Source organism: Lepisma saccharinum, chromosome 3 (genome assembly GCF_977018435.1).
Source record: "Lepisma saccharinum chromosome 3, izLepSacc3.1, whole genome shotgun sequence".
Lineage (NCBI taxonomy): Eukaryota > Metazoa > Arthropoda > Insecta > Zygentoma > Lepismatidae > Lepisma > Lepisma saccharinum.
Genome location: NC_139231.1, coordinates 134,195,737 through 134,211,318, shown reverse-complemented (window position 1 = coordinate 134,211,318; position 15,582 = coordinate 134,195,737). Strand labels below are relative to the sequence as shown.

General features: G+C 41.2%; 1 protein-coding gene across 6 annotated transcripts in view; it reads left to right on the top strand.

Moving 5' to 3' along the window:
• LOC145985432 (serine/threonine-protein kinase DCLK1-like) overlaps positions 1–15,582 on the top strand; it is a 201,284-nt gene that overhangs the window by 74,661 nt on the left and 111,041 nt on the right. For 5 of the 6 annotated variants that reach the window (XM_083119461.1, XM_083119459.1, XM_083119457.1 and 2 more), the window contains one exon: positions 11,990–12,849. In XM_083119461.1, the coding sequence (XP_082975587.1) occupies positions 12,007–12,849 (843 nt within the window). In that variant the 5' untranslated portion in view covers positions 11,990–12,006. Of the gene's footprint in view, positions 1–4,580; positions 4,643–11,989; positions 12,850–15,582 lie in introns of those variants that run through there. The other variant, XM_083119463.1, reaches the window with a different exon arrangement.

The following is a 15,582-nucleotide window of genomic DNA, read 5'->3' as shown; positions in this document are numbered from 1 at the left end:
GTTCTTCGTCGCCTAATCACAATTCATTTGCTGTCGCAGTTACCTTCTGGAAATGACAATTGCACAGCGTAAACGTTACATTCCAGTATACGTGACGATTACGTCATCAAGTATTGCTTCAGTGTCGGTCTTCAAAATCAAAATTCCTTCAGCATACCTTCACCATGAATAGAGAGCTTCTGTATTTTTCTTTCGGTCTTTACGTCAGTTCAAGGCCATAGATGTATATCACTGTCACTTCCAAGTTGGCTTAGTGTTTCCGTTAGTATTTACACTAGGGCTGAGCCGATGTATCGGTATCGGAAAGTATCGGTTGGATTTTATTTACTGATACCGGCGGATAATTTTCCGGCGTTTTTTTTAATTTTCGCGGAATCCGCAAAAAAGTCGCACGACACTTTTGTGGAGCCTAATTATCCTGGACGTTATACAAAATTCGAAGTTTCCATTGATTTTGTACCAAAATTATGTTAAAACTGCTTTTTGTTATTACATAACAGGCCTTTTTTAATATTCTGATGTTATTTTTAAATACTTAAAAGCAAAACTCTGGTAATTTGATGCTTATAACTTAAGTGGAATACACTCTGACATTAATAAAGATGTCGAATAAACTTTTAATTGTTACAATTTTCAAGCAATGGAATGGGTGTGAAAGTATTGGTTGAAAATGGTATCGTCTCAGCCCTAATGTCCGCTACATAATGGCAAGTATATGTCCAGTGCAAACAGTGGCGGCGATTGGCTTCCTAAAGAGAGTGTATGTGTGTGGGGGGGGGGGGGGCAAGGTGCTAAAAACAGTTTACTTTCCCTTGGTATATAAGGTTTAGCGTGGTGCGGGGGAAAAAAGTAGCAAAAAGTGCAGTGCAACTGCCCCCTCGCCTCCCGTAATCGCCGCCACTGAGTGCAAATTAAAAATTCTGTCGTTGTCCTTCCGTCAGTTTACGATGAAAAAATCAATTTTTTAACACATCTAGAACATGACCTGCAGTATTAGTACCGTCAATAGATTACGTCATCAGGATATTGTTTCTTTTGGTCTCCCTGTTTTACTGTGTGCAAATACCAAAGCACAAAGTTCCTTCAGCGTACCTTCACCTCGAATAGAAAGCTCCTGTTATTGCATTTTTTAAAAATCTTTCCACTTTAAATTAGAGTGAAACTTTCGTTCCAGACCTCAGATGTTAGAATGCCGCAACTCGGAACGAAGTTACACCCAGGTTCTTAGTTCATTCAGCTGACGTCAGCGTTAACTTTGCCAAAGTAAGTGTAGGCTTGCCAGTCTCATTTACCAGAACTTCGAATTAGTTCTCTCGTCGTAATATAGCATTCTGGAGAAAACTTTCGGATTTGTGCTGGCAGGCGGAAGAGAGGTATCGCAGAGCAGACGAAGAGAGGAAGATGGTCGCTGTTCCACTTCAACTTCTGGACCAGTTCTTCAACCTGAGTTAACGCGTTCATTTAACACGATTAAAAAGGTTTCCCTGTCTGATGATAGTATTAACGTAAACGAAAATGTGCATCTGTGAGAATTAATGGCAAGTCTTCTGCTGGTTTTCTCCACGTGACACACTTAAGAGCGCACAAGTCGCGACATTGCCTTTTTTATCTTGTGCGATTCCAGATAAGGAAAATTGCTTTTTGTTCGTAGAGCAAATCCTTTTATGCTAACGCGATTAAGGACGGTATGTCGGATTATATCCACCTTTCTTAGTTTTGGTGTCGCTAGGAGCAACTGACGTAGGGACGAGAGACAATGCTCATCTTCATGGACGTCCGAAAGGGGTGGAAAATGAAAGTCAACCAAAAGTTATATATTTTACAACTATAATTTCATTTCAGCCACAATAATATATGTTAATTATTGCATGAACATGACTAATTCAAAGTGAAGAATGTTTTTTGATGATACATCACTATTATGGGGGAAAATGTGCCTTGTTTGCACCCCCCCCCTGGAAAAAATCCTGCGGACGTCCATGCTCATCTTGTCGATTCCATCAACTGAATGTTTCGTATGAACATCTCTTCGATGACAGTACAGTGCTACATCCATATACATATTCTACATCTTCTGTGTAGAGAGCGTTGCCTTGCAGAATCATGATGCTCTTCACCGGTTTCCTGCACCATATTTTTTCGATGACAATGAGAGAGAGAGGCTATTTTACTGGATTTATTCCCGACTCAGGATGTCCCAACTCAGGAACTATGGAAATTCCGATGAAAACAGTGCCACGAACAGCAACTGATCTATACCAGTTGGATATTTCAGTGAAATGTCTTTCCAACTCGGAACGTCCTATTAATTGCCTCGGGGGAGGATGAATTGGCGTTTGAAACAGTTGACATTACTCACACCTGTAGTTAAAAAAAAAAGCTCTCCTTAAAGCACAGTACTTTTCTGCAAATGGATATGCAGTATTTGAGGGTAACGTGCAGTAACGATAAGACCTCCCAGAAACCGGCCCTTATCGACCGATGCAGCGGTTCCTGATTTAGGAACATTCGACGTGAAAATATCGGTTCCTTAATTGGGAACTTTCGCCATAGTTCCTGAATTGGGACGCCCTGAGCTGGGACATCACCTTTTACTCTGTACTCACCAAATGAAAGCACTCACATTATCACATTGTTCAGATTTTATTTATATTTTTCCACCTCTATCATCTTACACTGGGAAGTTGTCAACCCCCACCTGTAAACGCATATTCTTGTATTAGTATATGAGTCGCAGAGGGAATTTAGGACGCTGGTAATGCAATAACACCCTTTGTTATCCTCATTCCTCTTTAACTTTAGCATTTTCTTTCTTTCATTCCGTACAAAATATCTCGCGGAAGCCGAACCTTCCTCCTCATCTACCCTGGGAAATTATATTTAATTTTCTCGTTTGATTACTTTGCGGTTGTTGCTGATTATCCTACTTAAAACTGGAAACCTCACGGTTGCACGGGCTTACGAGTATCCCAATGGCACCATGGCAGGCTCCAATTTAATCAAGGACCGACGGTGGAAACCTCCATGCAGAGCTTCTCAAAGTATCCTGGAACTGGGAAGGTACGCGAAAGGTTCTGGATTCTTTAAAAAAAAATCATAATCAGGTTCGTCCTCGAACTCCAACTTTACATGAATATTTCATATGCTACTTTCCTCGTGTTGATGAAAGTGCGAAAAATAGTTATGAAGTACTTAAAGGATGCAGACTACTGGAATTGGAAATTTGGGAGATCAGTTTCTCCGTGTAAAACAGGCTTCCGCGTCTCTAACAGGTAACAGTTTGAAAAACCGCATCCAAATATAATTTGTTATCAGCTTTCTGTTTGCATACACTTTATGAAAAAGGAAGTCTTTTCCCATTCTAAACGAAAGAGAAAGGTAAGAATAACTCGGTGTTGTTAATACCTGTATCTGTATAACTAACCAAGTCTTTTTTGTCGCAAGGGTTTAACAGTTTGAGAAAGCACTCAAAAGTCAAACCCTCTTCCATAGTGCAGTCCGAAAAATAAACGCAAACGAATCTCTGGCGCCTAGACACACAACCAGGTTAATATTGTGCGAGTTTGTGTACTATGTCCTGTCGATTTCTGTTTACGATTGTTACTGATTGTTTCGTGGTCTCCCCTATGGCGTTGTGGTAACGTCGTCGCCTCGTAATGAAGGGGTCCGGGGTTCGATACCCGGTGGAGGCACATACTGGTTCGGATCCCACTTGAAACTGTAGGTCCAGTCCCGATTAGCCTATCTGTGCAAATGAAATTAAGTCAACAAATCAATGAATGTTTGCGGCGAATGTCAGTGTCACTCGTTTGATCCTAATCCTCATCGTCCCTATTAGCGAAAAGTATCAGTAAAGCGACATAATACAAATCAATGAATGATAAAAAAGATAAGACAAAGGTTAACACTTCAAAAATTTTCATTCTAGGGCTAGGTGAATGTAAATTTTTCACTGATGTTATCATAACTGAGTATATGTGCAAAATTTTAGAAAGCAACAATTTGTTTATTATAATTGTATATCATTCCAACTCTATTTGCATTGCAAAGTATTTGTATGTGGTTGTGTGTTTCCGAATAGGTTAGCAAGAATTAGACTTTGGTTCTTCGTTTTCATGTATGTTTTCTTATACTAACTCTGAAACCTATGTCGATAATTGCCTTTAGGAAAAACATATATTGTAATTATTTATTTTCGGTATTCACGTAGTTGGCAGTTGGTGTTTAACTAGGTGTTAATAGAAAGTGCCATTGACTTTCTCCAGAATTTCCAGCTCTATTGATCTTGATCCATCAATAAATGGCATTCGTGCATAGAGTCACGCGAAGTTGCACGACCCATTGCATTAATGAACAATGGAAAGATATATCCCTCTTTCTCTTACGGCGTTTAGCGTCTTTCATTCCAGTGTTTGCTTATATGGAGTTAGAAAGTGTGTTCCTATATTTGTTGGATGTTTGACGGTGTGTATTGCCTAGTTGTAGGTTAAATCGAAACACAAACCTCGATAAATTTTCATTTTTTCTTACGATATTCTTCGTTTGATGCACACATACACAAAGAAGTGTGGTCACCCTCCGTGGTGTAGTGGAAAACGTACTTCAGTGAAAAAGATTCGAAGGTTTTTTGGTTCATATCCGGGTAAGTGTAATCTGTTTCGTCAATTTATGCTTATCGCTTACTGTAGCTTATCAAAATAAGGAAAGGAAGTAAAATGACTACAGTACAAGAAAATATATAAATTGCATATTAAACTAATAACATATGTTCAGTCTTACCCTGGACTTCATTTTGCAGACTAACGAGGCTCTGGCGTCTGGACCTATGTCCAGTATAATCCTTTTAGGGATGTGTGTGTGTTGTCCTGTGTTTTGTCCTTCTGTGTGCTGAGTGTCCCTTTACAGCCTCAGCTTTTAACCGAAATCAGAATGTTTTGATATTTTAGTTAACGACATTACAGTTATTTTAGTTATGGTAAGGGGCTGAACCCCGTATAACGTGACGGGTGCAAAATAGCCTTTAAGTGTTGACGCACCCAAAGTTTTAAATTCGAATTCAAATATATTCAATCTTATACGTGTGTATATATATGATACATTTTTAATTTTAAAAAATCCAAGAAGAGACTGGACTCCAAAATTTATAACTTTGATGTCTCGACTGTGTGTATGTGTGTGCGTGTGTGTATAATAGCACCAGAGCATGTTTCAGATAGTTGTAGGGGTGTAAGGGGTAAGCCTTTCCGAAAACACCAAAATGCTATCCTCGCTTCCACATAGTACACCGTGGATCGCATTTTGCTGACTAGACACTAGCGTCTGGTCTCCAAGCCAGACTTGTTGGGCTTGTGTTGTGTCGACTCTACATACATGTGATTGTCCCTTCATCCGTGTCATCTTATCACCTTTCATCCTCATCTTAACTGGCAGAAAACCGACGTAAAATAACCTAAACCAATCAATCAATCAGACAGTCGTAAAATTTTCGAACCACACATTTGACTTTCAGATGTTTGGTCTCGTTACATAAATGTAGTTTATTGCCTACATACGGGTATTCAAAGGTTATATAATAAGATGTATGCTGACGACGACAGGAATATTTCAAGTTCGTATTATCAACGATTCGTATTATTTTTTGATTGCCTCTGTGATGAAGTGAATCGCGCTTCGAAGCCATGAATCATATTACATTTCATTGTGTTTGTTAAGTCATCACTTCACCATTCATCCTCATCGTCGCGATTAAGCTAGAGAGGTAGAAAATTGCGTAGAATAATAAACGTGCAGTATTTCTTTCTGCACTGTATTTCCACAATGAACCCCGATTCGATATTCCACTTTTCCGTACAAGTGTCATTGCATTTACTTATGTAGAAAAGTACTATTACGGTGTAGAATTTATACATTATTCCAGTCACGTTTTTATCATCTGTTACGCACACAATCCCAAAACATATATTTTTACCTGTCGAAATTTTATAGGTCTAACAGTTGCTTCAATGCAAGGTTTTATTTATAGCTTTGGCTCAATATATTTAATTTTGAATTTCGAACACCTGTATCTACACGCAGTTTTTCCAGCATCTCTTAATGGATTCTCGGATGAGAAAATTTTAAAAACGGAACTGTAATGCATATTAAGAATTTTTGTTAACTTATGTTCGACCACCTTGCACATGTCCAGTATTTTTTCAGTGCCTACTTATTTTTACAATTATAATACTTTTATACTTTCCTGTATTCTGTGGAAAAAATAAAATTGTGAGTTTTAAAGCGTATTCTGCCCATTTTCTGTGTATAAACATGACATATCGTTTGCATGTGTAAATGTGTTATTGATGAACTTGATTACCTGATTAGAATCACTACAGACTAACCATCGAGGTGAAATTGACTTGTTATCAGATTATTAAAATTGCATTCTATTGGGTAATTGATGTCTGTGTTGCATTACGTTAATCCGTCTGTTATTTGCTGGCAAATTGAACGCTCCATTCAAACTAATTACATATATATAAACCAGAGTGATGGTCGATTGATTGATTATTCGAGCATGAAGGTCATAGTGACAAGGTACCGCTCGTCGATTGAAGTTACGCAGTGTTGATGCCTGCTGAACAACTGTAGCGATTCCTACAATATCTATATCCGATATTTTGTAATGTATGCTTAAAGTGAATAAATAATTGTTGATACCAGAAGTTTGTTATATATGTGTTAGTATTTACTGTTGTCAAAATTAGGGCTCCACCCTAACAATATCAGAATAACCTTTTCGTAGTTTAGCATTGCGACAGAGTAGTGGTTAACGCTGTTGCTTCGTAGGGATTCTTGATGGGATATTTCTCAAACTCCCGCCTCCTTCTCGTCTTTAAGTGTCCACTATCGGTTATCCGTTTTACTTTACTTTTCCACCCGTGTCGTCTTTTTGGTTTAAATGGAGTTTTCGTATAATTTACACTATTGTTAAAGAGTTTCTCCTGCACAAGGCGAGATTCGCGTCCAGGAAGCTTCGGTTTCTCGATTTTACAGACTCTCGTCTCTTCTCGAAAGGTTAGGTCTCGCTCTCGTCTCGGTTTATAAACGACGAGCTTCCGAAGGGAGAGTGAGACTTGCAGACTCTCTGAAAATGCATGTCTCATTCTCGTTGAATGTGACATTGACAAGGTGTCACTACACGAACTTTCACAGGGTAGTAAAGATTTTTCCTTTTGATGCCTCGTTTATCCTGCTAACGCTACCGCCACTCGGCTGTTTGTCGTCTGCTGAAAGACCTTGGCGGCCATCACGTGATGAGGCTTCCACCTACCGCGGGAGATAGCACGTGATTTGTTCGCTGCCAGTCAGAAGTAATGCTTTCCTTCATGAGGGAAATTTGAAACCTTGGATGCAATATTCACAGGGGAAGGGAAGGCAACCAACAAACGGGGAGCAGTTATTTCAGATGGTGAGAGGAAAATGAATTTGCCCTCTGAGGGCTCGTTTAGCTCATTGATATTATTATTGTTCTTTCGTTGCACTCGTGCCATATTTGCACGAAACATATATTTGACAACAACTGCTTGCAAACTGCATACTTTTTCTTGACAGGTGTACCTTCTGGCCCATACAAACCTTCGAAAAACATAATTTATCCTGAATGTATTTGGAACCCCACAGCACTGGCTCACAATTGCCACTAATAGATTGACTTTGCAATTACTATTAATAAAACTTGAAGGATTTTTTTTAATTATTATTATCCAGATATGCGTTTCGTATGTCTGAAGTCGTAAATTTGGTTTAAGTATTTTTCAAGTATCATACCAAAGTATCCGTGTCGTCTCGGTCTCGCTACCATCTCAATAGTGTTGCACTATGTACTCTCGTATTTTTGCTTCTTTCAATCATTATACTCAAATGGCGGGAAATGCTCCACAAGGTGAAAGTTCACATAAACGCAGGAGTTCACTTCCGGATGCTAATGCTCTGGACGTTCCTTGGATACTGATGGTTCCGGGTAGATGCGTTCCCTAAGTCAATTAGATTTGGGTATTGAACGAAAATTAGATCTGTGGAAACGAGATTTCACCGTTTCCCGTGCGGTAACGCCTCAAACATGGGAGAGCCGATGCAACTGTAGGTGCAAAACGGACTCCTCTCCCCACTCTAATTCTATTCCCCCAGGCACATTAGTTAATCTGACGTCCTCTCCCGTTGCTTTTCCCATTTCCGCCACTCGTGATCAGTGTTGCCACATGAAGTTGAATTTCCCTTTTTGCAGGGAAAATCGGACTCCGTACAGATAATCTATCCCCCATTCAGGACTTCCCAACTCAGGAACTCTGGAAATCCAATGAAAAGAGTGCCATTTCAGGAAGTACCAGTTGGATATTTCAGTGAAATTTCTTCCCAACTAGGGACGTTCTACAAATTGCCTCAGGGGAGGATGAATTAGCGTTTGAAATTGTTGACATTACGCACACTTGTGTAACTGCTAACCAGGCAAAAGATCTGCAGTATACTCAAAATACACTCCTCACAAAAAGTTTGGAATATTGTTATATATTAAGCGATAGGTTTTGATTGATTGGTGTTTTTAAGTCTACTTGATGCACAGTAAAGCTAAACGGGACTGAACCTACTGTTTAAAGTGGGATCCGAACCACTATGCCTCCACCGGGAATCGAACCTGGGACCCTTTGATTACAGGCCGACGACGATTAGGCGATAGGTGATAGGCAGGGTGGCATATGTCGGCGAAAGCACGAGAACGTCCAACAGACAGATACCATGTGTCGTTGAATTCCAAGATCTTGCCTATCACCTATTGCCTAATATACCAATATTCCAAACTTTTTTTTTTTGTTGTTGTGAGGAGTGAGTGTATATTAGAGGAAAGGAGAAACTCCTCGTAAAGCGCAGTACTTTTTCTGCAAATTGATAAATGTAGGTAGTAGTACTTTAAGAGTAACGTCAGTAATGACGTTTGTCATTTGACGTTTGTTCCTGAATTGGTCGTCATAGTTCCTGAATTGGGACGTCTTGAGTTGCGTCATCACCATACAGATTACAGTCTGTTCCTATTTCGTATCCATTATTTTTTTGCTGTTCCTTTCTATTTGTACTCCTTTGAGTATAAGCCTATATATCTGTTCATTTTTCCATTTTCTTTATTGTATGTCACTTTTATACATCTTCGGTTAATAGCGACGATTAAGATGAATGATGAACTTGTGTAAGAGCAGGGTAACATAGACAATTGTACATTCATTACTGACCAGGATTAGGACATGAGACATCTGAATGTGACCCCTGGGATTAATTTTTTAAATATTTTAATATATGAAACAATGCGCCAATGAAAATACCTACTACCATTACTACATATTATATTTTATTGTTATGCGATTTTTTATATTAAAGGGGAAAATTGGCAGCAAGATAAATTTTACCGCTTGCAGAGGGAAATAATGTCCTCAGATCGTGGCAACACTGCTCATGATTCTCTGTGGGAAAGAGGGACGGCACCGTCCTTCCCTTCGGCCGATGTCAAGGGGCCCCGTCGTATGTAAGTTTATCGGAAGGGTAATTAGCACCCAGGAGGGACAAACCCTTGTTTAATGAGCCACCACGCCGGGGGGAAAGAGGGGGAGGACCGGGATTATCTTGGATGTTTGCTTGGTATCCAGGTGGAGAGATGAGATGATTCTATTTTCGGGAATTGCGACAGGAGGGGAAAGTTGATGCTTGAAGCGTGGGTGTGAATCCAGGTTTTGGGGCCAGTTTATTACCTATTCTGAAGCTGTAATCGTAGTGTCTGTTGTGTACTTGTGATTTCTTAGACTACCGGACCTTCCACGTAGTACACCGCTGTATTTTGCAGACTAACGAGGCTCTGGCGTCTAGACTAACATCCAGAGTAATCCTCTCTGGGGTTTGTGTTGGTGTGCTGCCCATGTGTATTTGTAATTGTTCTTTCATTTAATATATTTCATGGTATCACCATTCATTCCCATCTACGCGAGCCAAAGGTTAGAGAAAAGCGAAGTAAAATCAATCAAATCAAGAAGACAAGCTGCCAGGGCGAATGTACCCACCCACCTGTTCTGAATAACAAGTTGGGGTGGCCCTTTCCCAAGACATCCAAATGTCAACCTCACTTCCATGTATTACACCCATGGCCAGTACAATATTCTATGGGATGTGTCCTGTCCATTCATCCACTTCATTTTATCAATCACTATTCATCCTCATCTTCGTGATTAGCCAAATCTGACAGAAAAGCAAAGTCAAATGAACTAAATCAAATCAAAAGCTACGGGTTAAGGCTTTTCACGGAACCACCTCCTGTTTCTTCTTCCATGATCACAATGCCACACTGCACTGTTACTCACGAATCAGATGACGAGAGGTTTCCCACTGCACGAACGTGACCGGCGAAGTCGCCTGTCTCTCTCACTCCCACTTTCCGTACCTCGTACTACGCCACAGTGCCGCTGCTTGCACTGCACTCCACACGTGCATACGAGAGCACTCTTTCACAAATGGAGCGGGTTGCCCAATCCTGTTATTTAATGCTCGTATTTCAATTTATTTATTCCCTTTTTTTTCTTTCTTGCTCTCAGAGAAATTGATCTCGAGCTGTTATGAAGAAAGTTAGTTGTAGGTCCTCACGAATGAAGGAATTATTACGCTCCTCTATATTTTCTTTTCCCGTCTTTTCACATTCCTTCGGGGGAAATTTCAATATTTTGTGAGTCTTCGTTTCCTTGATGTTCACGGTTCTTACAAAATACGAAGAACCGTTCTGAATGAAAGCTTTCATCCTTTTGATACCACTTTTGTGGTCTGCGCTGAAATTCCTTGCAAGGTGGCCATATTGATGTTTGCAAAGCAGATTTCGTGTAAGCCTTCTACGATGCGGATGTTTACCCGTGCTCACATTTCAAACTTCTACAAACATTTTGCAGTATTCAGCAGCACAGCCTTCTTGGGGAAATGCGGTCTTTAGCCTTCGGGGGAGGAAGCAAAATGCGGGTCCGCATCTAGAGGAGGGATTAAGTGAGGATGAGGCATGCGTAAGAGCAAATAGCGGGAGCAGCGACTTAGGAATTAGGTTGCACGAAATTCCCAGGAAATGTTTGGCATGGATTATACGGGAAGAACGAACGTACGAGGGCGGTCATAGAATTAGTGTACCATTCATTAAAATGAAAATCCAGAAATTTAATTGTAGTGCGAATAGTAGGACAATTTTCTTGAATTGTTCTTGATTTATCAGATATCCTCTCTACTCTTGAATGCGCTGGCGTACGCAGAGGGGGCTGAAGGGGCTCCCGAAATATTGAGAAAATAAACAATTTCCAATTGAAAGCAATAAAGAACTAGGGAGAAAGAAAAGTGGTCAATGCAGCTCCCCCTTAAAATAACCTTTCGATTCCCATTTTGGTCAGTTTTGTTAGCAGTTTTTTGATTTTTTCTCTCCTTTCGAAAAACCGCTATGACATTCCAAAATCTGAAAATTACATATGGTCAGAGAATTCCTTCTAGAGCATTCACTTGAATCTTCGTACTGTTTGCTTTCTCTGCGATCTAAATATTATCAATAGTTGAATAGACTTACATAGCCAAGAAACTATTGAGACTATCTAGGCAATATCAAAAACAAACTACATGAAGATTCACGTGCATGCTATTCTAAAAGGAATTCTAAGCATATGTAGTTTTTCAAATTTTGGAATATCATACCGGTTTTTCGAAAGGTGAGGAAAGTTCGGAAATAAACTGGCCTGGTGTCGGCCAAAGGTCCAGCCAAACCTTAACGTAGACTGTGTGCTCCTATGTATTTAATTCCAGCCATACATATTTTTTCTTTTATGTGTCTTTTTCCTACGGATAAGTAAGTTATCATCATCCTGAAGCATTAATATGACGTTCTACATGTATTAAATACTGTACATCTATATTTTCCAAGAGACTAAATTTCATGTTCTTCTCTTTCTAGTTCTTCTCCATGGCAACATGACGGACGCAGCCCTGCAGGAACCAAGTGCCGAAGGGGCACAAGCTACAAAGACCTCTTCAGGCACCGCCACCTCTCATCCCAGCCATCAGCAGCCACCGCCACAATCATCGTCGTGCCAATCGCTGGAAGAGCGGGAACATTCAGCCCAACCGCCCAGAGTGAGCGGGTCCTCGGTGGACCAACGCCAGCGTCAGTTGGAAGTCAGCAACGGTTCGCGCAACGGACGCATCAGCCCGCAGTCTCTCAACAACTGCAACATCCGGACGCCCCTCATAAAGATATGTTCTGAGAAGAAGGCAAAGAAGCTACGCTTTTACCGGAACGGCAACCGCTTCTACAAGGGCGTCGTGATGGCCGTGACGCCAGAGAGATTCCGCACGTTCGAGAGCCTCTTGGCCGAACTAACCCGCGCCCTAGTGGATCAAGTGACCATCCCCAGTGGCGTTCGGATCTTGTACACGACGGACGGCCGCAAGGTGACACTGTTGGAGGAACTGGAGGAGGGTCAGTGTTACGTGTGTGCGGGTCTGGCGGAACCGTTCAAGAAATTGGACTACACCAAAAACGAGGCCCCCGTGTGGAACACGACGGCCGCCCCTAAGCAGGAGATCCCCCCAGTGCCGCGCCTGGAGCGCGAAGCGCCCCTTGAAGCGAGGGACTTTATTCGGCCGAAGCTGATCACCATAGTTCGGAATGGTATCAGACCGCGCAAAGCTGTCAGACTCTTGCTCAACAAGAAGACGGCCCACTCCTATGAGCAGGTGCTGTCCGATATAACGGAATCCATCAAGCTGGACACGGGAGCAGTGAGAAAAGTGTTTACACTGGATGGGAACCAGGTAAGTGCATATTGTTTTCACCCGTTCGGTTGAATTTTGTGGACCTCACTTTTATCACAAGCTTCTGGCAACCTCACCTTCTGGCGTCAGCGCGGAATGCCTTCGTTGTTATGTTAGGTTATTTATGCTAAGAGAAGCTGGGTAGAGAGAGGTCTGTGCGCTGGATGGTCGTGGGAGGAGAAAACTTAGCATTACGCTTATGGGAGTATTATTTTATTTGTTCTCTTGGGAATATCAAATTCCCGATGGCGCAGAGAAACATATCAACGTAAAGTACTCACTTTGAAGATTTCAATTGTCAGAGGAAAAGTCGAAACTTCAATTTGATTAGCCGTAAGTTGAGGTTGATTTCCATAAGGAATATATGAGATTCTGTAAACACTTATTCATCATATTTTTTTACAGATCGTCTCCCTGTTAATCGTCAACCTAAAAATTTCAACATTGGAAGAAATCCATACTCTCTTATGTAGTCGGGAGGTTTTTTTAAAAAGTAGCAGTGCCCATTCGCACCTGATGCGAAACTGTCACTCTTCCCCTTAACAATGAAAGCATTCCGGGATGACGTCGGAAGGCAGAGTTGCTAAAGCCTTGTGCGATACGTGAGACCATATTTTTTCTCAAACTACTCTGTATCTGGAATGTGTGGAGCAAGGAGAAGGGGAGTAAGCGAGTTGGCGGAGCAAAGCAGTGCGCGCTGTTGCAAACGGCTGGTACTGTAGCTGCACTCGCTTCCTCTCTCACGTGTTCATTAGTGGACGGACGCCTCTCGAGTCACTGCTTGCACAGAGACTTACTTGTTTTCGTTCGCTCGCTCCAGCCATTTCAGGGACAAGAGTGTTAATGCGTTTTCTTACTCTTGCAGGTGTTTTAACATTTAGTCATGGTGGGGTGAAATTGCTCTGGGATTGCATGACTCAAATATTGCGGTAACCACTTGCCGATTCGTCACAGCAATTCCAGAAAGCTCTTGATAAGAAAATGATTCAGACCTGCCGTTTTCCCAAAACATTGACGTAAAGTTACAATGTAAACCTTGGCGTTACTTGTCAGCACTGAATGGTGTTTAAGGGTAGGCATGTGTTGCAACGACAATACCTCGATAACATTGACACGGAATGCTATTTGCTAATATCGGATAGCTTATCTAACATAGTTTGAAACCAGAAAAACAAACAAGGTTGGGGAAAATAAGGAAATTTGGTTGAAATATGAAACGATCATGTGCTCATTGTGTTGACTTCCTGTAAGGCGTGTGCGAGATTGTCGTTAGATTAGGAGCTAGATCGTGCAGCCATGCAATGTAAACATTTTCCTTGCATTTTGAGTCGATGTCTGTTTTGTAAGAGCAACCTGCTACCTTTGAACTTCCCTATGGGAGATTCGAATCTGTTTTCTATTACTGATTTAACGCTATAGCCTGACAAGTTAAGTCCCGATATGCGCAGATCGCTGCGGAGCACTTCGTATTACGTCATCCTCCCCACCACTCTTCTACTCACTGGTCTGGCGTTGAGAGTATCAGTGGTGCCAACTCAGCAAAATTAAGCTAAAACAAATATGACAAACAATTTTCACTGTTTAGCGTGACGGTGCATGCAGGCTCCTATTATATCAGTGGTTCATTTTATTTAATCCGGCCTTTGAAAATGCGTGCGGTGCGCCGATCGTAAACTGTAGTATTACGCACGTGCGTTAAGGTTTATAACGAAGAGAAACTACAGGGCGAATGACTTCATTTTCTGAATGCGACATCGAGCAGTGTCCAGTTTTTTTTTTAACCGAGTGGGGTGGTGGTTCGTTTGTTTATCGTACAACAATCACCACGAGAAGGCAATCTGATAACACGCTTGCCTGTGTTCTTTTCTAAAGCATTGAAATGTTCATGCTCTTTACTCTTGGCTGCAAGATTCTTACTTTGAAAGAGATGGACTTATGGACGAGCGTGTAGATGAACTGATAATTAGACTTGGTGAAGCCGATTCAGACACGGACACAGATTCATCGTTAGACACAGACTCGGATGAGTGGGAGAGTGAAACTGATGAAGGAGAACTGGAAAACATTTAGAAGGTGAGCTCAGTTCTATCGTTTATATATTTTTCATTTTTCTTTCTATCGTTTTATTTCATACATTTCTTATGCTGGTAAGAAATATCCCTAATATAACTTAATTCATTTAAGGTTTAAAGGGAAAATATCAAAATGTATTTAGAATTTAGCGCAATCAATAGGTAGCGTAGATGACGGGATACTAATTCATGCCTTTCACATTCAAATTTCGTTGAAAATTCTCAGAGGATTCAGCTCCCTCCAGTTTGCAACACTGCGAATGAACGTCGCCGCAGACAATGGAGTGGGGAAATGTGATGTGAGGTGCGCAAACAATGGATTGCAGCGTCTTGTTTTTAAACTTGTCAAGTTATAGTCATTCCACTTGCTAGCCCATGAGAGCGCTGTTGCATTGTTTAGTACATTTTCATTTGCTAAGTGAATCGAACGGAATGACTACTCCAGCCGACCTCCGTGGTGGGGTGGTTAGCACAGTGCGCTACGACGCCAGGGGTACCGGGTTCGAATCCCGGCTTGGGCACGGGTATTCTTTGGGAGTGTATCTTTATCAGATTCATATCAGCACTCATTCTCATATTTACGATTAGCCAAAAAGTGGCAGAAATGCGAAGTAAAACAAACCAAATGACTGACTGAATTACTATTACAGCTGACCTCCGT